The following is a 22593-nucleotide window of genomic DNA, read 5'->3' on the forward strand; positions in this document are numbered from 1 at the left end:
TGCAAGGACAGCCAACCAATATTTTCACAACACTGAGCTACTGTCCAGTTTTAATAAGATAAGCTCTGGAAGTTTTGTTTTGTTTTGTTTTGTTTTTCCTTGCAAGAATTCTTACCATGTTGTAAGGCTGCAAGGATCATACTCTATTTTTTGTCTACATGGTAACTACTAAATATCTAAATAAAAATTAAACTGTTACTAAGTTGTTGACCTTATACATGTGATGTTTAATGTCATTTGTATTAAGGAAATCACAAAAACAAAACTATATTGAGACACCTTTTTCCAACTATCAGGCTGTCAAAAATTCCCAACTTTAATGTCATCAAGTTAGCCAAAGGGCGGCCCTGCTATATTGCTAATGGGAGAGAAAACTGCCATAGGTTTTTGGAGAGAAACGGGATAACATTGAAATTACAAATGCATTTATTCTTTTGGTTTTGTTTTGTTCTCAGCAATTCTACTTCTGGAATATATGCTACAAATTTACCACATATGAGTGAGTGAAAAAACTGAAAACCACTTAAGTGTCTATCAGTAGGTGTTTGGGTGTTTGGAATCCCCACACCGGAATACCATACTTTTGTAAAAAATACAAACTGAGGAAGCCCATTGGGTACCAATCAGAAATATTTCCAAAGCAGAGTATAAAAAAGGAGAACAGTGCTGAACAGTTAGGGTGTGCAATCTTTTGGTGTGGGGCAGGGAACCTTCTCATTATAGGTATAAGGTATAAGGTATATTTAATATGTTCTCCCAGTATTTTCATTTCTGAATCCTGGGCATATGCTTACTGTTCAAAAATTAAGATAATATTCAATGTTAAGTATAACAAAACTAAGGTGTGTGCTTTTCTCAAATATTTGTCAGAGAAGACTTTTCAGAAAGATCTTTCTCTCTCTTTTAAAGAGCAAACATTTATTCAGAAATGGATTAGTAACACATGGTCTCCTCTCCCTTTCATGCCTCTTCCTCTCGTTTTGAACTACAAAAAAGACACAAATGGGGAATGTAGAGGGAAGATCTCTTCCTATGAAGAATTATATCCCAATTTTTTAAAAATGTGAAGTGTTACATCAAGACTACTAAGGTAATGGGGCACCTGGGTGGCTCAGTGGATTAAGCCTCTGACTTCGGCTCAGGTCATGATCCCAGGGTCCTGGGATCGAGCCCCATATTTGGCTCTCTGCTCAGCAGGAAGCCTGCTTCCCCCTCTTTCTCTGCCTGCTGCTCTGCCTACTTGTGATCTCTCTCTCTCTCTGTCAAATAAATAAATAAAATCTTTAAAAAAAAAAAAAAAGACTACTAAGGTAATAAGCAGATAATAAGAAAATTATTACTACTGTTTGGTAATTTTAACGGTGCTCAAGTCTCAGTCTCAGTCTTGTTTGACTCTATAAGCGTTTTGGATCTGGCCCCGTTAGACCATCCCAGCCTTTTTGATTTGAGGTTCGGTTTGCTTTTGTTTTTAATTTGTCCTCCTCAGCACAAGCTCATTTTTATCCCAGTCTTTGAACCTGCCCCAAATGCTCTTCTTCCTGTCCATTGTCACAGAACCCTGTATGTCCCTCCCGCTGAAGTTTTACACTTGTGTCATTCTTTAATTTTTGTTGTTCATGCTAACTAGACTGGGGTTCCATGAAGGTAAAGACATAGCACTTTGCTTACCACTATGTCCTCATAGTTCAGTGTGCTCCCTAAGTACTTTTCATACTGGATAAGATGTAATGTTGTTGACACAGGTTGAAAACGGCAGTGGAAACAGTGCACAGTCTAGTCATCAGAAACAGTAACCAAATACCCGCACTACAGGGAAAACCCCAACACTTAGCATACAGGGAGCTGTTTTGAATATAAAGAAGATGCTACAAGAGCCATCCATTGTTCCCAAATTGTTTTTTCCCTGAAGTCTGGAGGTACTTTGTATTGAATTCTGTCCAAATCCTTTATTACCATGAATGCAGATTTGTAAACTCACACTCACCATGGCAGCTTCTCTTCGGAAAGCTCTAGCTTGCTCCCCTCACGTCCATCAGCTTCCCTCACCCAGAATCACACCGAGTAAATATACAATCTACGCACCAGTAGTTTTCTAGGCAAGTACAACTTTAAAAGTCTTCCCTTAAGATACCATGTCCAGGTGAATTACAGCCTTCAATCCTTTCCCATATAGAAATCCTAGAGTCCACATTCACATGCACTCATGGTTCATGTCCACCCAAACTACTTTAAAAACATATTAGAAACCGAAATGACAGGGGTGCCTGGGGGGCTTAGTTGGTTGAGCAACCAACTCTCAATTTTGGCTCAGGTTATGATCTCAGGGGCATGGGATCAAATCCTGCATCAGGCTCTGTGCTGAGCAGATTCTCTGCTCAGGCTCTGCATCAGGCTCTACTTCAGATTCTCTCTCTCCCTCCTTCCCCTCTGCCCTACCCTCCACCCATTGTTCTCTCCCTCTTAAAAAAAAAAAAAAAAAAAAAAAATTTTGAAATGACAAACATTCCTGATTATTCTGAAAACCAGCCATTGAATCCAGTCAAGTTCTTCTTTCACAAAAGAAAGATGTTCACGTAGGCAGAGTACACATTCTTGAAAAATGAGGGTGACTGTCCTTGTCCCCATTTTCTCCAGCTCCCAGTTCTCTCTTCACGAATCTTTTCATGGTGGTTGCTTCTGGCAGCTCTACCGGAGCCTCTGATGCCACAACTTGATTCTTGAATCTTAAAAAATATCAATACTTGAATTGTTAAGAAATCACCATAGAGTATTTCTTTGGCCCAGTAACATGTGATCAGAAACCAAGAAGCTGGATGCTGAAAACAACGATTATCAAAGAATGGAAGTTTTGAAGATGATCATTTGTTTCTCTTGGCACGTTCTCACAAATACCCGCCCCCTTCAATGTGTTACTATCTCAGTACCATAACCTGTGCAGGAAAATGGCGGCCCAGCCTCTGTCTTCAGTGCAATCAAAACCCTCCTCCCAGAAATAATCTGGTTTGCCTTTCAGGTGTCAAATGGCATGTGGCGACTCTTTCACACTGCTTGGGTTTTCTCCAAAATCCAGTCCACATACTTAACCACATTGGTGTAAACCCCTGGCCGTTCCCTTTGACCACAGCCTTCTCCCCAGCTGGTGATGCCCACCAAATGCCAGACCTCGTTGTGTTTACAGGACAGGGGGCCCCCTGAGTCTCCCTGTGATGGGGTGAAGAAGGGGGAAGAAAAGATGCACATATGAGTTCAGATGCTTCTCATCAAAATACATTTCTCTCAGAGTGATTTTGCTTAAAATTCTATTCTTGGCTCTTCAATAAACTTCAATGTAAATAAAATAATATATCATGGTTTCCAAAAGACTGCTTTTTAAATGCATTAAACTTTCTGGGGTGCCTGGGTGGCTTAGTCAGTTAAGTGCCCAACTCTTGATTTCGGCTCAGGTCATGATCTCAGGGTCATGAGATCAATCCCTGCATCAGGCTCCTTGTGTGGAACATGCTTGGGATTCTCCTCTTCTCCTGCTGCCCTTCCCCCACTTGTGTGCACGCGCTCGCTCTCGCTCTCTCCTTAAAAAATGCATTAAACATTTTAATGTGAATGTATTCAACTGGTTGAAAACACTCTTACCTTACAAGCATCCTTCCCTCCCTCTTTATAGCCTGCACAGATCATCTTATTCGTTATTTTATGCCTTCTGTATCTTATCTGGCATTCTTCAGTCGTCACCAAGGGTATGCTAGCTTTCTGGAGAGTATTTTGTATTTTGCCTGAAAAAAAAAATGGTTTGTTAATGGAATCATCATATATATATACATAATATAAAGGTATGAATTTAAAATCAAAATCATACTTATATAAAAATCTAGAAAAAATATTAGGTTTACCTCATAAACCTTTTATAATTGCAAAATATAGAGATTATTTGTGAACATTAAGTTCAAAACTAAGTATGCCTCTAACTGGAATTACAGCCCAGAGAAAATATCTGAATAGGCCAGGACATTTCATGAAAAGTGCTAGGTTTCACATTAAACGTCATTAAAAATAATCAGTCTTTAAATGAGATTGTCATGTTTAAAATTTCCCATCAAACAGAAGTGGGATCCTCCTCACTTGGGCAACTTTACCTTTTCATTTTTTTTAAAGGTTTTATTTATTTATTTATTTATTTGAGGAAGAGAAAGAGAGAGACTAAGAGCAGAGCAGGAGGAGGGGCAGAGGGAGAAACAGACTCTCAGCTGAGCAGGGAGCCCAAGGTGGGGATTGATCCCAGGACCCTGAGATCATGACGTGAGCCGAAGGCAGACACCTAACTGACCGAGGCACCTAGGTGCCCTGCCTTTCATTTTTATTAACATGCTTTCTGTAGTTGAAGGACATGATTATTTTACTCACATTTTAGCTGTATGCCATGATACAGCAGATAAGGGCAAACCTGAGCTATGTTCTTTACCTTTATGATAGAGCACACTGAGAAACATCATTTCTTACCTCTTAACTTTCTGTACCCCCATCCAGTCACCCAGCAATCAGTATATATTACATTTCTATCTCCTTTGGAAGGTAGACATATGGGCCTCTGAGCATCTAAATTTTAAAAATCATAGTTTAGTCATCAGAATCAAAATATATCTTCTCTCCCAGGAGAGACTCTCTTCTTTAGCTTTATATCAGGTCATGTGTTCTCTATTTATTATATTTGGGTCTACCTCATTTCCATTCATTTTCACTCATGTTCAGCATTATCCGTCACATACTAGATGGGTGAGGGAATGAGGGGGAGACAAGGCACAGCCCTCCCCATGAGCTCCATCTCTCTAACTAGGTCTGTGACCCTGTAGAAATTGCTTACTTGTTCTGACCTGCAATTCTTTTGTCTCTAAAAGAGAGATATAAATCATCTTTAATATTCCAATATGTTATAGAGTTACATCTTTTGGTGCATCTGAGAAAACCTGCAGAAAACTTAGCTCTTCACCCACATCCCACAATAAAATTTATTTTTTATTTTTTTAATAATCAGGAAAGAGTGCCGGTCTTAACAGACTAAAAGATTAGCTTTGCAGACTCTCTTTCACGATCACACCACCTTGAGATTGCTGAGGTCAGGTCATGAATCTGGAGGTGTTAAACATTACATCTAGGAAATCATTCTTGATAACTTCCCATTTAAAATTCCAACATACCTGTGTAATTAATTGCGGTTTCCAGTTTCAACAGGGCAATATCATACCCACTTTCTGCCACTTCATATTGATCATGAATTATTATTTCTTGAACCCCAAAGAAAGATGTGTCCCTTTTAATTTCTGATTGGTTTAGAATGCCACTATAGACACGCAAGATTTTAGGTGACTCTACCCTAAGGAAAAAACAATAAGAGGATAAGAAATTCCCATTACCAAGTTGCTATTTACCTATTACTAACGTTTTCTACAGGTGGTGGGCTTTTTGATGGAAAAGAGTGATTGCATAGTAAGCTTTTTCACTTACATATTCCTCCCATAGAAAGCTCTGGGTTAGTATATACTATAAAAAAACACATAAAATGAATGAAGGCTCTTTTCACCCAACACACACACACACACACACACACTCACACACACACGTGTTCTCTCTCTTTTTCTCTCTCAACCTCCCTCTCATGAAGAGTTCCAGGTTCTAGTCTCAACCTTAGCATTATTAGCTGTGATCCTGAGAAATTCACTTGGATTTTCTGGTACTCCATTTTCCCATAGAGAAAAGGTAAAAAAAACAAAAACAAAAACAAAATATATGTGAGTTATAATGTGAGTATGCTACATATTGGCAAAAAACGAAACAAAACACACAATACCATGTCTGGAAACTCAGAGAATTCTGAAGTACAAAGAGCAAGTTTGGCCAACTAAAATTCCCTGGGATACACATAACCTCCCGATGGAGCTTTTAGATCTGGTCAATATTGAAACTGACCTAAGTAGAGAATCCAATTTGAGGATTTATAATGAACTCTTCCTTCTGTGTTTGGAAACATAGGGAGAGAAGAGAGAGAGAGAGAGAGAGAGAGGAGGAGGGGGAAGGAAAAGAGAGACGGGGAAGAAGCAGCAAGGGAGAGAGAGAATGGTATAAGATTTAGAGAAGGGGAAATTCTCCTTGTGTTTAGTTCTGGACCCGCGGCCCAAGACAATGCACAGAAGATATGTCCTGATGAACTACCAAGAACATTCCTGGACATTTGGATGCATTAAAATGGGCACGTGAAATAGCATGCCATCATGTTTCCGCACCTCATCTGATGCTGGCAGACCATAAGTGGTTCTCCCCTTCTGCATTTCTTTTTTTCACTCTAGAAATTTAATTTAGCAAATAGAATAATTTGAATTTCTAAAGTATTTACTAAAATGCTAGTGACAGATTTAACATATGTGTGAGCCTGGGGAACTAATAAAAACAGGAATGGTACCAACTCATCGAAACAGTGCGCAGCTGTTAGTATCCACCGGTTTCCAATGATGGAGCCTCCACAAAGGTGTCTCTGGCTGGGTGACGTGATCTGCAAAGTTATCTGCCATGGCCACTCGCCATGAACAGATGCCGTTCCTCCAACAATTCTGGGTTTGATTTTGGTTGTACACACTGCAACAGAGGGGTGGCAATGAGGAGCTTCCTAAATCTTCCTTTTCCATCAGTAGTTATATCCCTTCAGGTTCAAAGAGGAGAAAACCCTCCCTCGATTCCATATTTTGTTTGTTTTGGTTTTTTCCTTTTTTAAAATTTTTTCAATTTATTTATTTTCAGAAAAACAGTATTCATTATTTTTTTCACCATCAATTCCATATTTTATCATGACGCTGACTTGAAATTTTGTAATCAAGTTGGCAAGCGAAGCATACACAGGAAAACTGAATGACTGAGGCACCTGGTAATTACACGTCCCCAAAGAAAGTCTCATCCGGTATTGCATGCAGTCTTATCCTCCCTCACATGATAAACCCTAATGGTTCTTTCAAAGAAGTCATTGTCAAGGGTGGCCCTTGGACCTATCACATCAGCTGGGAATTTGTTAGAGATGCAACCTCTTGAGCTTCCCTCAGAACTGATAGATCAGAAACTTGGACAGCAGAACCTAGGAATCTGAATTTCAATCAGCCCTGAAGCTTGAGAATATCCTTCCACTCAGTTTACAGCATCTGTCCAACTCCCCCCATCTTCTTCCCTTTGGGCTGACCTTTGATCCCAGTCTCTCCTGCTCCAGCTGCACTCCATCCAAACCCGTCCTGCTCTTCTGTTTTTGAACTGCTTCTGCCTTTGGGTCTTGTTGACAGTTTGACGTTCTCTCAAGGACTTTGATTCTGATTTACCCCTCTGTTTCCTCCTCTCTTAGCTGCCCTGGGTAGGACAGTCCATTCTGCTTCCACTTCCTGAGATGTCAAACATGAGCACCCACCTTCCTGATGGGAGCCTTGGCCAAATCTGGCCCAGCAACCCAGGTAGAATGGAAATGAGGAGCTCATAGACAACAGTTTTCTAGAGCAATTCTTCTCATATTTTAATGTGCATATGGATCACCGGGTTATCTTTTATTTTATTTTTACTTTATTTTTTCACCTGATTGTTTTTTAAAATACTGATTCTGATTCAGTCTAGGGTGAAACCTGAAATTCTTTCTAGCAGGTTTACCGGTAACCTTAACATGCTACACCCAGACCACACTTAGAATAGCAAGGCCCAGAGGATCAGGGAAGGTTCGTGGCCTTAGCTAAAGGAGGAGGGCGAAATCAGCAAGAGAGTCACTAGTCAGAAGCCAAGTCCTAGATGGTCCGCTTCCTGATTTTGTGGGTAAACACAAAGTATGGGTAAACACAAAGTCAATAAAACAGTCTATCCAGGCCTTTCTTTCCTCAACAGGGAAATGGATATATAATCCTGGGGCAGACTTCAAATCAAAGGAGAAGTCAGGAAAAGGAGTCTTGGAGAAAACACCAGTTGGTGCATGTGGAGGCAGGAATAAGCTTGATGTGCTTGAGAAAGCATAAACAGGCTGGGATGCTGAGAGAAGAGGTCTCACCTGAGAGTAGATGGAGTGAGATTACCTTCAGAGTAATATTTTGAAGATTTTTACTAGATTCTGGAATTTCAGGGAAGCCATTATGATTTACAAGAAAGGAACAGCAAAGTTTAGGAAAATTAATAGGTAAGCCATAACTAAAATATGTTACAAACAAGAAAGTCTTTCTTAGGGATAAGTAATAGGTCTTGTTCATTCCCTTTCATCTCTCAGTTTAAACAAAATGCTGAAGATATATGTTTAGCGTTAGATTTTGTGTCAGGAAACATTTTTTTTTTATGGCAATTGCTATGTATCTTCAAGAAGTTATGAAGACCAATGCCAGTGTAAGACATGATAACTATCTCCAGTAGGTATCCCCCCCCAACTAGGGTGTTATTTCATCTCGTATACTGCAGGAAAATCTAATTACCTAGTTTCAGAAGGTGCCCTAAAAATTTGTAAGATTTTATTTCCCCTTATCTTGTATTTTCTGCTTCAGCTATCAATTTCTACATGATATATACCGTAGCCTTCACGGACCAGAATCCATACATTCGTTAGAGAAAAAGCTAAGAAGGAAGGTGGGTGGGGAATGGATTCTGCAATTTTTTTTTAAGATTTTATTTTTTATTTGACAGAGAGAGATCACAAGTAGGCAGACAGACAGGCAGAGAGAGAAGAGGAAGCAGGCTCCTTGGTGAGCAGAGAGCCTGATGCAGGACTCGATCCCAGAACCCTGAGATCATGACCTGAGCCGAAGGCAGCAGCTTAACCCACTGAGCCACCCAGGCGCCCCATGGATTCTGCAATTTAAGGTGTAAGTGTGATTCCCATTTTAGAAACTATATCAATATCACTAACAACAAAATCTGCCAAATGTCAAGCATCCCTTCTAGTACTTAGCAGATGACAGAATGTTCATAAATGCTCCTTCCGTCTCAGGTAAATGTATTGTGAGGAAAACAGAGAATATCTGAGATACAACTTCATTGGCTGGCTTTTTAAAGGAGCTCGGGCCATCCAAAGATTCCCATCAGACCCCTCAACACCCCAGGAAGGCACGGTTTCCTAGTTAGGATGTTAAGCACTGGACACAATATGGTATATGCTATGTGACAAGTTCTCAGAAGGTAAGGATTTACTCATCTTCTCAGTAGAGAATTCTAACACAAAAAAATTTTCATACTCTGAAAACCATTACAAAGTATAATCACCACTCCTTTTTATTCACTAAATCTCGTTGAATCTTAAATTTGTAGTACCTTATAATACTGGACACAAAAACAACAAAAGTCTAAAATGTAGTTTTATTTAAATCAGTAAATACTGAAGTCATAATGGGTAATTTAGGGAGGAGTGTGGTATATTCTTTCCTCTTGGGCATTCTGTTCCTTAGATCATCTGTTTGCCTAAAAACCAGCACTTGGTACTATGCTTAGAAATTAGCCCCTGGAATTGGCCACGGCTGATCTGATTTCAATTAAAATTTTTATGTTAGTATAGCTCTTCTTTAATGTATACAATCTTTTTATTTCCTTTCTACCCTACCACACTCATTGTTATAAATTAAAAAGGTTTTACTGTAAATTTTTGCCAATAGTAATAGATATGCAGAACACTTGTAGGCAAACAGAAAGAATGAAGGCCCCTGAGAAGAAACTACTTTATTTTTTGAATAAATACATAATTTTTCAAACATATGATAATTATTTATCTTTCAGTTAAAAGTCAAGTCATGGCCAATGGACAAAAAATGAATGATAAACCAAAATGCTGGCTGATATTCATTTTTAAAGGATGATAAGAAAGATCACTGGCCTTCATAATAAGAATCAAACATCAAAGTGTTGGCTAACCCCGAGTCTCACCATGAAATACCAGCTATATAAATGTGTCAAATTAAAACACATATTCATGGGGCGCCTGGGTGGCTCAGTGGGTTAAAGCCTCTGCCTTCAACTCAGGTCATGATCCCAGAGTTCTGGGCTCTCTGCTCAGCAGGGAGCCTGCTTCCTTATCTCTCTCTGCCTGCCTCTCTGCCTACTTGTCATCTCCGTCTGTCAAATAAATAAAATCTTAAAAACAAACAAACAAACAAACAAACACATATTCATTTAGTACTAGGCAAAGCAGAGTTTAGGTAAAGCCCAATAATTACCCATAAAAAATGGTCAGCCTGAGTGACGGGAGCAAAAATAAGAGAAAATTGCATCTAAGTTTGTTATCGTACTAATTTTCTCCCCTTTGCGGCTATTAGTGACTCTCTCTGTCGTGATATATTTGGTACAGAGTAACTCCTTCAGATGTATTTTTCCTCAGGTAACATTAAACTCACCATTATCCATTTTACATAACCTTAATGTATATCCAGAGATGCCTCCTCTCCCATGAAGTATTTTAGTTGGAGATCCATTTGAAGAAAGTTTTAAGTAACATTTACCCCTGCAAGTTGGAAACAAAAGAGTATAAACATAACGCACCCCTCTAGAAGATGGGACAAGAGTGTCTACATAAGTCTTCATAGGTCTTACTTCCCTCCGTTGCAAGATTCTGGAGATGGAGAATAGGTAAAAAATTGGCAGCGTATGGTGTCAGTACACATTTTCTGGCAAGCTTCATGCCCTTTTGCATCAACAATGTCCAGTTCTTCTCCCAAGAAATCAGTGTCGTGGTAAAATGAGGAGTGACAAAACACTAGGCAGCAAACCACAGATCAGATATGAGACACAAAACCTCAGCACTGGTCAGGCTTGGCTGTGCTGAACTCGAGCAGGAGAAAGTGCTTTCACAGCTTACCTGGGACACTGTGCCTGCAGCTTTGCAGACTGAACCCAGAAAGAGCTTTGCTCTTTTTAATGCGCGTGCTCGGTAATCCACTTACAGATGTTTTCAGGAGACAAAGATTTCTGACGATAAAAAAGTGGGGGGGGGGGATGTAAATATATCATGTAAGACATATCAAAGAGAAGAACCATTTTTTATAGCACATACAGAAGGCAATTAATTCATGTTGATCCCGGACAGTGAAAAATTTTTCATTTTGTAAGTACTCTTCATATATCATTGAGTGAAACCCCATGATCCACAGGTGGCAGACAGATCTTCAAAACGAAACCACCTGCCTCCATAAAAATTCTCTGAGCTGGTTCTATTGTCAGTGTTCCAAGCACTTTCCTTCTTTACCCACTTTCTTTCAAATCTCCTAGCCCAACTCAAAGATTCCATCACTTTTATGTTAATGGAGAAATCTGGCATCCGGAGTTGCTGGGTGACTCTGGATGGCAGATTTATTCCTGGCTTAGACAGGGATAAATGCATTCCAACACAGACTCCACACAGAGAGCATCTTCCTAGAAGGAAGGAACTTTTCCTAATTAGCCCCAAATCACAGTGTAAAGCAGAACTGTCCCAACAGAATTTTCCGCAGTGATGGAAATAGTCCATGTCTGTGCCATCCAAGGCAATGGCCATTAGCTACATGTGGCTAGTGAGCACTTGGATGTGGCTAATACAACTGTAGAAATGAATATATACTTCTATTTAATTTTAATTAATTTAAATTTAAAAAGCCAAGTCTTGGCCTCTAGTGTTCATCCCCTTCTCTCACCCTGTACTGAGGATCCCATGTGTTACTCCTCTTACAGACATTGAGAATTTTATAAAAGGAATACAAAGAAAAAGGACAGCAATGAACCCAACGGTATCAAAGCCATATTTCTAATTTGTGGCATTTATCATGTCCCAAGGCTCAATCTGTGAACCTCCTTTCTTCTCTGCCTGCTTTCAGTCCTTTAATGTTCTCACCCAGTTTCAGTCACTTGGATTACCATGTACGCTGGTAACACCTGAACACAGATCTAGAACATAAACCTCTCTTCTTCATTCCAGATTTCTCTTTCCAATTGCCAATTCAACACTTCTGGATGTCTACTAGGCATCTCTTCCCTCTTGAAATCTACATCCCCGTGATGGGGTTTTCATCCTCTCAGCTCCCTGAGCCAAAAGTCTTAGCACTATCATTGACTTTCTTTCCTCCAGAGCCGACGTCAAACTCATCAGCAAATCTTATTGGCCCTATGTGGACAATATATCCCAATCTGATTACTTCTCTATCACTTTCACTCTGGTCCAAATAGGGCAGGGCTTTTATCTGTTTAGTTCATTAATAGAATCCCTGGTGTTTAGAACAGTGACTGGTATACAGTAGGCACCGAATAAATTACATTATGTAATTTATTGTTGAGTAAATGAAAGCAACAGATATATTTTCATGTGACATACTTAATAATTCTGAAAGTTGCTCAATGGAAAACCAGGCTTGCTTGATGGACAAGGAACTTGAGGGCTACCCTGGCTGGATTGCTCTTGGGGACACAATCCCCATGAAGGCAACCAAATCAAGTGAATACCAAGGATTCTGAGAATTCTGATTCAGATAATATAGAGAACCTAGATTTTGAAGCAAACTTAAGGGTTGTTGTTTTTTTTTTAGTAACTCTTATTAATGAGGGGCAGCAACCCCAAAAGATAACCCTTTAATGATCAAAGAAAATTCCTATCCTTTACTATGGTTTCCTGCATCAATACCCATCAGTAGGGAAACACCATCTCAAGTCTCAAAACTCCCTCCGCGGTTATCCCCAATTTCATTAATATAGGCCTTCACTTCCCCTTCTCTTCATGGTGATTGGGCATTTCACTGGTATTCCTAGCTTTTTCTGCTCAATGATCTCAAACTGGGCATTGGATGAAGTTGCCTCTTAATGGTCATCCATGCTTTCTTCATTCTGTTAAGATCTAGGCAACTCTCTCTTTGCTGAAGGCAGGGACCTCCCCCAGCTAAAGAAAACAAGAGTCCTTGCTAACATGGGATTTGTGGCCATTAGGTTGGGAACAGAAAGAGAGAGAAGCAAGGAATTCTTCTTTGCAAATTTGATCTACTCTATGCAGGCATTTAGATCAAATGTGTAGCAGCTCAGAATTGTTAACAATGGATTTTGAGCAGTTGTTTTAAAAGACACCACATTAATCTTAATCTGAACTCCTTACCTTTCAGATTCCTTTGGCCATTCTTGAGAAAAGAAGGTAAAAAACAAACAGCTGGGATGGTGAGTACAAATGCGGCGACAGACAAAGGCATCTGGAGCCACGACACTGTCAATGTTACTGTCTGCAAACGCCGTACCAGGGAAAATGTCCCTAATGCAAGCTGCACAACAGAAGACACTATGCTTAAGGAATCAGTTCTCCCATACAATCAGTAAAATCCCAGTTATCATATTTGTAAATGCCATATGAAAATTAGTTAGGGGGCGAGGGAGGTATGAATAGGCTAAGCACAGAGGAATTTGAGGGCAGTGGGGAAATTCTCTGTATGATACTGTAATGACATTGTCCTAACCCATAGAATACACACCACCAAGACTGCTTGAGAAAGTGAACCATGGACTTGAGGGGATTAGGGTGGGTTCGCGTACGTTAATCAACTGTAACGAACATACCACTCTGGAGGGGAATATTGATAGTGAGGGAGTCTGGGAATGGGTGGGGCACAGGCATGTATGGGGCATCTCTACTTTACCCTCAACTCTGCAGCAAATCTAAAATTGCTCTAAAGTAATAAAGTCTCCATAACAATTTTTTAAAAGTTTTTTGTAATCTCAGGATCTTCAAATTTTTCTTTTAAATGAGGAAACGTAAAGTGATTATTTTAAATTCCAATGTGGCTCTAATTATACAGGACATAATGAATTTTTTCACAGGAAGAAGGTAAAAGATCATTTGGTCCATCTCATCAGTGAGCACCCATCGTACATACCATCAGCACGCGCTTACTATTTAATGGCCAAACCATCTCACGAAGTAATAATAGTTACCCAGGTTAGAAAGCGCACAGGATTTCAGTGAAAATCCAGACACCACTGAACCGAGCTTCATTATTCTGGTTGGTAGCCCCATTTGGGTGTACTTCAGTAGACAAATGTTACTAAATAAAAACAAAAATGGAAAAATGTTTTACTCCTCTAAATACAAGTAGGAAAAAACGTAAGGTGATAAGAAATTCCAATGTAGACATTACTTGGGCATTACAGCTAAGGGATCACTCTGAAAAGCATGAATCTGACAACTGGACAGCTGGACTTCAGTCCTTGCTCTGCCAAGACCTGGTGGGCCTGTGAATTTTGTCAACTTTTTTTTCATAACAAAAATGGCAGCTTTGGAGGAAGGATGGTCTAAAGAGTATCGGGTAGGAAGTAATGAATTCTCAAGCCCTTCTCAATTTTAGCAGTTTAACTTTTTTATAATGCCCAGCAACTAACTCCCAAGCTCCTGGCTTGCTGTGCCCATTGTGTTAAGTCTTAGATATAAATAAAATATGTAAAAAGATACATGAACTAAGCTAAATATAAACCATGAAAGCTTGCTTATTAACTTGAGGGTTTTATCATTGTTTTTGAAATAAATCTCTATTGCTTTATTTGCTTTGCACTGATGTCCTTGTGAATATGGAGAGTGGCAATGTTAAAACCCAAAGGTAAATCCAAATACTAGTCATTTGAACTTATTTCTCTTTCTCTCTTTTGGATTCTAGATAAGTATAATTTACCACAGAACTCAAAAACATCGCAAATATTTGTAAATGTAAAAGTCAGAGACATTTTTTTTCCCTAAATTTTTTTTAAAAAGAGAACACAGATTCATCATTAGAGATCAAGTCCTTTTTATATCCTACCCATTTATCTCTGGAATATTTCAAAATCCAATATGGGAATGATTTTAAAACACTTCATATGGGTTTCAGTTATTTTGTCTTAGGTAAGAAACTTTCATTTAGAGAGACCTGAGAGGGTTTTTCCTTTTGGTTCTATAATCCTTTAGGCCAGGAATGGCATAGTCAGACAAATTATAACTCTCAAAACTGTCAATGAAGAAATGTGTCATTTTTAAATTAGTTAGGAGATGGGTTAATCTTTTTTTTTTTTTTAATGTAACAATGTCAGTAAAAGACAGACTCCTTACTATAAGGAAATGCATCTGAGTTGGGCTTGAAATGCACTTTCTGTGAAGAAGAGCACTGTACTTACTGTAGTAATGTCATTTAGGGGCTAGAAGTAAATTCTGGCATTCAGCTAAAGAGCAATTTTTTCTTTTTTTTTCTCCTTTTTGAAAAAATTTTATCTTCTCAGTGTTCCAAGATTCACTGTTTCTGCACCACATGCAGTGCTCCATTCAATTCACGTTTTTCATTGGATAATGTAATGATCTACTTACTGTCCTTGGGTTCAGCCCATTGCTCACTCACCGATGTTCTGCACTGGGAAACTGGCTTGTTGCATATGTGAAAAAGTGACAGTGCACATCATTTGTACACCTCTCTTGGCATTCCTGAACATTCCTAGCAATTGAGCCATTATAGTTCATGCCTTTCATGTCCAAGCCCACATACACCTTTTTGTTGCAAGCTGGAAACAAAAGCAGAAAATGGCAATCTTCCAGACTCCAGGGGCAACTGGAATAATGCTACCTTAGCAACTGTCCCTCCTGACTTACTCTTTCCACACTTACTATTCCTCAGAAGTCCTTTGTTTTCATCTTAATCTGCTTAATTTCTACCCTCAGGTGGAAGCCGCAAAACAATACCAATGTCCTTCTTATATTGCAACAATGTAAACTTGTAAATCACTGTTTCAGTTTCCCCCCCTGGCCTCTCTGATCTCCTTTAACCCTCTGACTGATTGACTAAACTATCCAGGAATCTTTTGACTATTAAGACAAGTGTCATCTCAACCTTTACAGCTGCTCTTTTGATTTGAAGTCATATGTTTAATAAGGACTTTTATATAAAACTTTAAGCTGGGAAAGAGAAAGACAACAAATGAATGGTGAGGACTAATGTAGTAAGATCATGTCCTTTTATTGTGTAAATTTTAATGAATGGGGGGATATGCATGCTTATTTTTTATTCTACACTGAAGCAACTAACTTCATTTGGAGACTCTATGACCATACAGCAGGGTTTTGCTAGATAATTATAAAACCATATGTGATATGACTATACATATACATCACAGTAACTAGTATTTACAAATTCTAAGAAGACAACTTACCACTTATTTGGTGTGAGCATTGCTTGAAAGAATATCCAGAAATGGCTCCTGTCATATTCACCCTTGGCAGTGTTTCTGTTACACTGTCTTTCAGGATACAAGTAAACCTGTTTAAAAAAAAAAAATTACTGCATGAGAATTTACATTTTAAAAGAATGGATCTTGGGGCACCTGGGTGGCTCAGTAGATTAAGCCTCTGCCTTCCTCTTAGGTCATGATCTCAGGGTCCTGGGATCAAGCCCCACATGGCTCTCTCTGCTCAACAGGGAGCCTGCTTCCTCCTCTCTCTCTGCCTGCCTCTCTGCCTACTTGTGAGCTCTGTCTGTCAAATAAATAAATACAGTTTTTAAAAATAAAAATAAAAGAATGGATCTTAAAAGCCAGCACACAGAAAGTCAAAGAAAAAGAAACAAACTCCTCTATCTCCTGCCAAAACAAATATTTTCTTGGCAAAACTGCAAATTTGTTTCTCATTCCAACATCCCTACACTTAAAAGATCACATATTGTATCCCCTACTACCTGGAAACGGGAGTGGGTGAACTCTGGCCTGTTGGTGAAACAATCCTCCACCTATTTTGCCTGGCCCATGAGCTGAGAATGGTTTCTATATTTTTAAATGGTTACATTTTAAATGGTTATAAAAGTACTTAAGTAATATTCTTGATTTTGCTTTTTGACCTGTAAAGCCCAAACTATTCCCTGCCTTGTCAAGAAAAAGTTTGCCAAGCTCTGCTCTAGATTCTAGAATAGTAATTTCGTAAGTTCTGGGTACTATGTAAGTATCTATGAATGTGGCAACAAGACACAAAGATGCTGATAACTTAATTCTGTAGTAAAGCTTTGTTACTGAATTTTCAGGTTCAACATGGAAACAGAAGTTGTGGATGGAATGTCCTAAAATTTTAAAAATGTAACTCTAGGGCACCTGGGTGGCTCAGTGCGTTAAATGACTGCCTTCAGCTGGGGTCATGAAACCCAAGTCCTATGATTGAGTCTGTTATCGGGCTCCCAGCTCAGTGGGGAGTCTGCTTCTCCCTCTGACCCTCTCCCTCTCATGCTCTCTCCCACTCACACTCTCAAATAAAATCTTAAAAAAAATAAAAATAAATGGGGTTATGGACATTGGGGAGGGTATGTGCTATGGTGAGTGCTGTGAAGTGTGTAAACCTGGCAATTCACAGACCTGTACCCTTGGGAATAAAAATATATGTTTATAAAAAATAAAAAAAAATTTTTTTTAATAAAATAAAAAATAAAAAAATAAAAATAAAACCATAATTATAAACATAAAACCACTAAATGCAATTTGTGATCAAATGTAAATGCAATCTTCTGGAGAAGATTCTGGTTAATAGCTATAATTTATATTTGGGGGACAACTGAGATGATATGAAGGTATTCTTGTTAAAATTATATGTTTTTCATGTAGGAAAATGTATGCTGAAATATTTAGCGGTGAAATGTTACAATGTCTTCAAATTAATTCAAGTGGTTAAACAGATTAGATAGATAATAGAAAGAGAGGTAGATAGGGAAGAAATGGCAAAAGTCTTGGTGGTGTCAGGGGACTACTGTACTGTTCTTTGAAACTACCATTACAAATATTTATCTCCTGGGATTGGGAGGGAGACAAACCCTAAGTGACTCTTAATCTCACAAAACAAACTGAGGGTTGCTGGGGGCAGGGGGGTTGGGAGAAGGGGGGTGGGGTTATGGACATTGGGCGGGGGGTGTTTTGGTGAGTGCTGTGGAGTGTGTGGACCTGGCGATTCATGGACCTGTACCCCTGGGGATAAAAATATATATTTATAAAAAATAAAAAATTTTAAAAAAATTTATCTCCTAATAAAATAATTGAGGGAAAAGCACCAGTTTAAATAACATCCAACATCAATAACAATCAAAAAGCAAAGAACAAAATGATTAAGAGGCATAAAAGTGGAGAGAAATAAGAGAGAAAGTGCACCATTAAAATCTAGACCACAGAGAAGTTGGAAAGTCCACACTGAGGGGCACGTCTGCTCCTCACTTATCTGCCAAAACACCATCCTTTTTTTTCTGTAATATTTTGTATTTTAATTGAAGGACAGTATGTTTTCCAACTATTGACCATACATTTTATAAAATGGTAGATGAATACTCATTGGTAAGTAATCCTTATGTAAAAACTATTTCTGCTACGTAGAAATGCAAACATTTACCATTTGGCAGGATCTTGAGAAGACGATTCAGCCATGAAGGTGAAAAGCAAACAGCGTGGGTGGTGGGTGCAGACGAGCTGGCAATGCCTGGCACTTGGTGTAAAGACGGTAGTGATGTCTCCTCCTTCGAAGCAGGTGTCTGTGAACAGCTCAGTCACACAGTCTGTGATGTAATACATTGCATGCCTTATTTTGGATTTTAGTTGCATGTAACTGATTAGAAAATAATCTCACAAAGGCCAGCAGAGCAGGTCTACATAACAGAAAATATACCTGACCTTGGAAATCAGAGCAATCAATACTTTTATGGTAGTTTATTGGGTGAGAAGCCTCAGACAGAAAAAGAAATCACAAAATGGCACGTTTGCCTTAATGGAATGGTGCAGATGGGGGTTGTCTGGGAGACATGGGAGCTTTGTGGGTGACTGAATAATTGCACAGAGCTTTACTGGCCCAAGATGTTCTTTAGCGTTACATCCAAGTCTGGACAGGGCCACCTGCTTTTTCCTTTCCCTGCTGATTGCTTGTTGGAACTCCACGTTTCTATGAAACAAAGGATCCAGACTGATCATTTTTCAATAGTGCTCAATGGCCCTGGATGTGATATTTGGTATCATATTACTATTTTTTTTTCAAAGATTTTATTTATTTACTTGATACTCAGAGATCACAAGTAGACAGAGAGGCAGGCAGAGAGAGAGGAGGAAGCAGACTCCCCGCTGAGCAGAGAGCACGATGCTGGGCTTGATCCCAGGACCCTGGGATCATGACCTGAGCTGAAGGCAGAGGCTTTAACCCACTGAGCCACTCAGGCGCCCCTCATATTACTATTTTAAATGGGCCAGTTTAGTAACAGGAACTTTAGATGCTCAGAAAAATAACTGAATCCGATTATAACTGAAACCATACACAGGTTTGGTTTTTTTCTTTTAAAGCTAAAGTGCATAAGATTAATTTTTTTTCTGTTTCTAGGAAGATAGAGCTAATATTCCAGATTATGACTCTTTAGGTCATTATTATTTAGCACTGAATAAAAGGTTGTAGTTTTTAATCTTGGTATATTCCTATTAAGAAGTACTACTACACCGCCCATGGTCTTCTTAATATCTTTCATATACATTTACTATATGCATACTACATATGTAAATGTATACATACAGATTTGGTAAAAATGAAATACTTAGGGAGGATAAAATATAACTCAAATACTTATTGTAGCAATAACCAACATACCAAATATATAGGAAAATATGTAAGTAGGGAGCAGTAAAAACTATCACTAGAGGCTTACAGGATTTAGGTAGCCCATGGCCTTGGATGGGGGAAATTCCAACTTTATTTTCTCTAACCTCTAACTAAAATGTGGCATAGACTTCTCTTGTTAACGTAAGTAACAAAGCACATAGTGTTCACGGTATCTGCAACTTTGTCATAGTGCAATTATAAGATTTTAAAAGAAAATACTACCTGCAGATACCTTAAAATACCATTATCCTCATGACTAGTTTGGTAGTAATTATTACTCTGCATTTTTAGACCACTAAAATTTTAGACCACTAAGATACGAAGCACATCTATTTTTATATCAGAGTTCAGGGTTTTTTTTTTTTAAATACATTAATTAACTATATTGCAATATACTTGATTTTCTTGGTAATCCTGTGTATTTTTACTTTATGCCTTTAAAGACATTATTTTGAGAATATAGTCTCCATGGATTTATGGGGAAAAAGGAGTAAGGATCCCTGCCACAGACTCTGCTCAAAATCCACCATATACACCTTCTAAAATACCCAACTACAACCTCTGCAGATAGCATAATTTTCTCCGAAATTGGCAGCTAGCCAAGAATGACCCTGAGGTTAACAGAAACCTGCCCTGGCTCAAGTTCTATGTTGCTTCCAACAGAACTGAACAGCAGTTCCCCCCTCCCCTGCCTTAATGAAGTCTATTGACAGCTCAAAATACTCCCACTGCCCACACATCCCACCTCTTGGTGCAAAGCAAGTACTAATTACCACCAAACTAGTAAGAGTGATATGGATTTGGATATAAATATAAGTACAGATGTGTATACAGACATACATATAGATTACTGCTATTATGAAGAGTTCCTGTACCTCATTTGCCTCCCCTGTTTTGAAAACCCCCAGAGCCTTAAGTGAAAAATAAAACTATGCTGTCCTTCACTAGAATAGATGGCATGGGACCTCGGTGTGATTTCCATCCCTGGGATCAATCCCTTTTGTTTCCTAGTTTTCAAGTCAGGGAACCAAGCTCTTTCCAATTCATACCCAAGATTAAGCTCTACTTACCACCAGAAACGGAGGCAAATAAAATGAAATGTACCACTTGATATAATAAAATCATCCTACAAAGAGAAAAATGTTCATGTGTTTAAAACATAAAACGTGAATTTATAATTCGCTTACTGCCATCAGTGTTTATAAGACATAGGGAGGGAGGGAGTGGTTAATTTCATAGTGTTCCCAGGGTTCTTACCACAATGCTGAATTTTACTTTCCCCACACCCCAAGACATTCTTCATCATGGTTGTGTGTAGAGTTCAACACTTTCCTAGTTCTGAAGAACCCAGAACTGACAGGGCAGATTACACCCCACATCTTTGCTTTCTCCCCGCCCCCACCCCCACCCCACCTGCCCCTCACCATTAACCAGACATTTCTCACTGCCATGATCTGACCCTTCCCCAACTCCAATTTTTCCACTTTTATTTTCCCTTACAAATTGCTTCCTTACTTTCCATCACTGAAGTCTCTATAGCTGTTGACTCCAAATGATTTTCTACGTACGAAGTTTCCCATTTTAAAAATTCTGCTGCAAATATATTCATAGACTGTCTTGGTCATCCATAAATGTACTCATCCCCACAAAGTACTGATTTAACTCTTCTATAAAAAACCGACCATCAGTGAGAAAATTCAAGATTTTTTTTTTTTTTATTTGACAGAGAGCGCAAGTACACAGAGAGGCAGGCCAGGGCAGCGGGAGGGGGGAGCAGACTCCCCACTGAGCAGGGAGCCTGATGCGGGGCTCGATTCCAGGACCCTGAGATCATGACCAGAGCCTAAGGCAAGAGACCCTAACCCACCGAGCCACCCAGGTGTCCCAAGACTTATTTTTTAATATTGATCTTGAAAACCTTTTTAATTTGCAAAATACTTGTCATTGATTACAAATGATTAGTCTTCTCTCATTCTGCATCTTCTCCCAAACTGATTAGAGATATAAGCTTCTAAAATGTCAGGTCAGACAAATTTTAATAAACCAATCACTCTCCATTGTAAAAAAAAAAAAGAATTTTAAGCCCCAGTGGTAGAAAAAGGATAATTGCTTGGGAGAAATCTTAAATAAAAATTTTCAGAAACAGGGGCGCCTGGGTGGCTCAGTGGGTTAGGCCGCTGCCTTCGGCTCAGGTCATGATCTCAGAGTCCTGGGATCGAGTCCCGCATCGGGCTCTCTGCTCAGCAGAGAGCCTGCTTCCCTCTCTCTCTCTCTCTGCCTGCCTCTCCATCTACTTGTGATTTCTCTCTGTCAAATAAATAAATAAAATCTTTAAAAAAAAAAAAAAAAAAAATTTTCAGAAACATACCTGAGAACATTTTGTTTGTTTGTTTGCAGCATTCTCAGCAAGAGTGTTTCTCTTCTTCCGAAATAGTCTTCATCCTCCTCTACATGAACTTATGCAGGTAACGCTCACTAATATTTACTTTAACTGGTTCCCAATGTTATGCAACCTTGTCTCTTTGTGGAGCACTTCCGCAAGGCCCTTAAAATCTCGGCATATCAAAAATGTTCATCGGTCGAGTTGCTTGCTCTTTTTGTCTTATTTTACTGTGTCTTCCCAAAAAAAAAAGATGCCCAGAGAGATTGCTAGAGAACTTGGATTTGTCTGCAAGTCTCTTAGCAGTTGGGCAAACTCCCATTAGTGTATGCCTGCTTGCCAAAGGCTCACAGAACCACATGTTCAAATACCAGCTGTTAATCATTAAACCCCGCCGAACCTGAGCCTCGCACTCCGCAAAGAAAACAAGGAAGACCTGAGGGACCTACTGATGCTCAGTAGAGCAGCGGGACGGAACCTCACCTGTTGGAGGTGGGGAGGCTTCTGCCGGGGTCTATGCTGATAGTTCTAAGAAGCCAAGCTCTTTTTTATTCCACTCACAAACACTGAAAGTCTAACTTACTTTTTTTTTTTTCTTTAAACGGAAAAATATGGGGCTTTT

At 39.1% G+C, this 22593-nt stretch overlaps 1 protein-coding gene across 1 annotated transcript; it reads right to left on the bottom strand.

The window, feature by feature from the left end:
• Nucleotides 1–408: 408 nt before the first annotated feature.
• F11 (coagulation factor XI) lies at nucleotides 409–22310 on the bottom strand. Its single transcript, XM_059384177.1, has 15 exons — nucleotides 21960–22310; nucleotides 20662–20717; nucleotides 18347–18509; nucleotides 16144–16250; nucleotides 15339–15498; nucleotides 13912–14021; nucleotides 13085–13244; nucleotides 10832–10941; nucleotides 10567–10729; nucleotides 10371–10477; nucleotides 6453–6621; nucleotides 5190–5365; nucleotides 4495–4590; nucleotides 3631–3770; nucleotides 409–3201 (listed from the first exon to the last, which is right to left on the bottom strand). Exons 1-15 carry the CDS (start codon nucleotides 21989–21991, stop codon nucleotides 3040–3042), a joined length of 1911 nt encoding a protein of 636 aa, XP_059240160.1. The 5' UTR covers nucleotides 21992–22310; the 3' UTR covers nucleotides 409–3039.
• Between the last annotated feature and the right edge of the window lie 283 nt (nucleotides 22311–22593).

This window comes from Mustela nigripes, chromosome 18, assembly GCF_022355385.1.
Source record: "Mustela nigripes isolate SB6536 chromosome 18, MUSNIG.SB6536, whole genome shotgun sequence".
Taxonomy (NCBI): Eukaryota; Metazoa; Chordata; class Mammalia; order Carnivora; family Mustelidae; genus Mustela; species Mustela nigripes.

What these genes read in the sequence shown, in the direction of transcription:
- F11 (XM_059384177.1), bottom strand. Translation starts at nt 21,991, where the DNA reads ATGCTGCAAACAAACAAACAAAATGTTCTCAG. An exon ending in ATTTGCCTCCGTTTCTGGTG is followed by an intron (nt 18,510 to 20,661) that starts GTAAGTAGAGCT and finishes ATTACATCACAG; the next exon opens with ACTGTGTGACTGAGCTGTTC. An exon ending in TGGCCAAAGGAATCTGAAAG is followed by an intron (nt 10,942 to 13,084) that starts GTAAGGAGTTCA and finishes TTTTATCGTCAG; the next exon opens with AAATCTTTGTCTCCTGAAAA.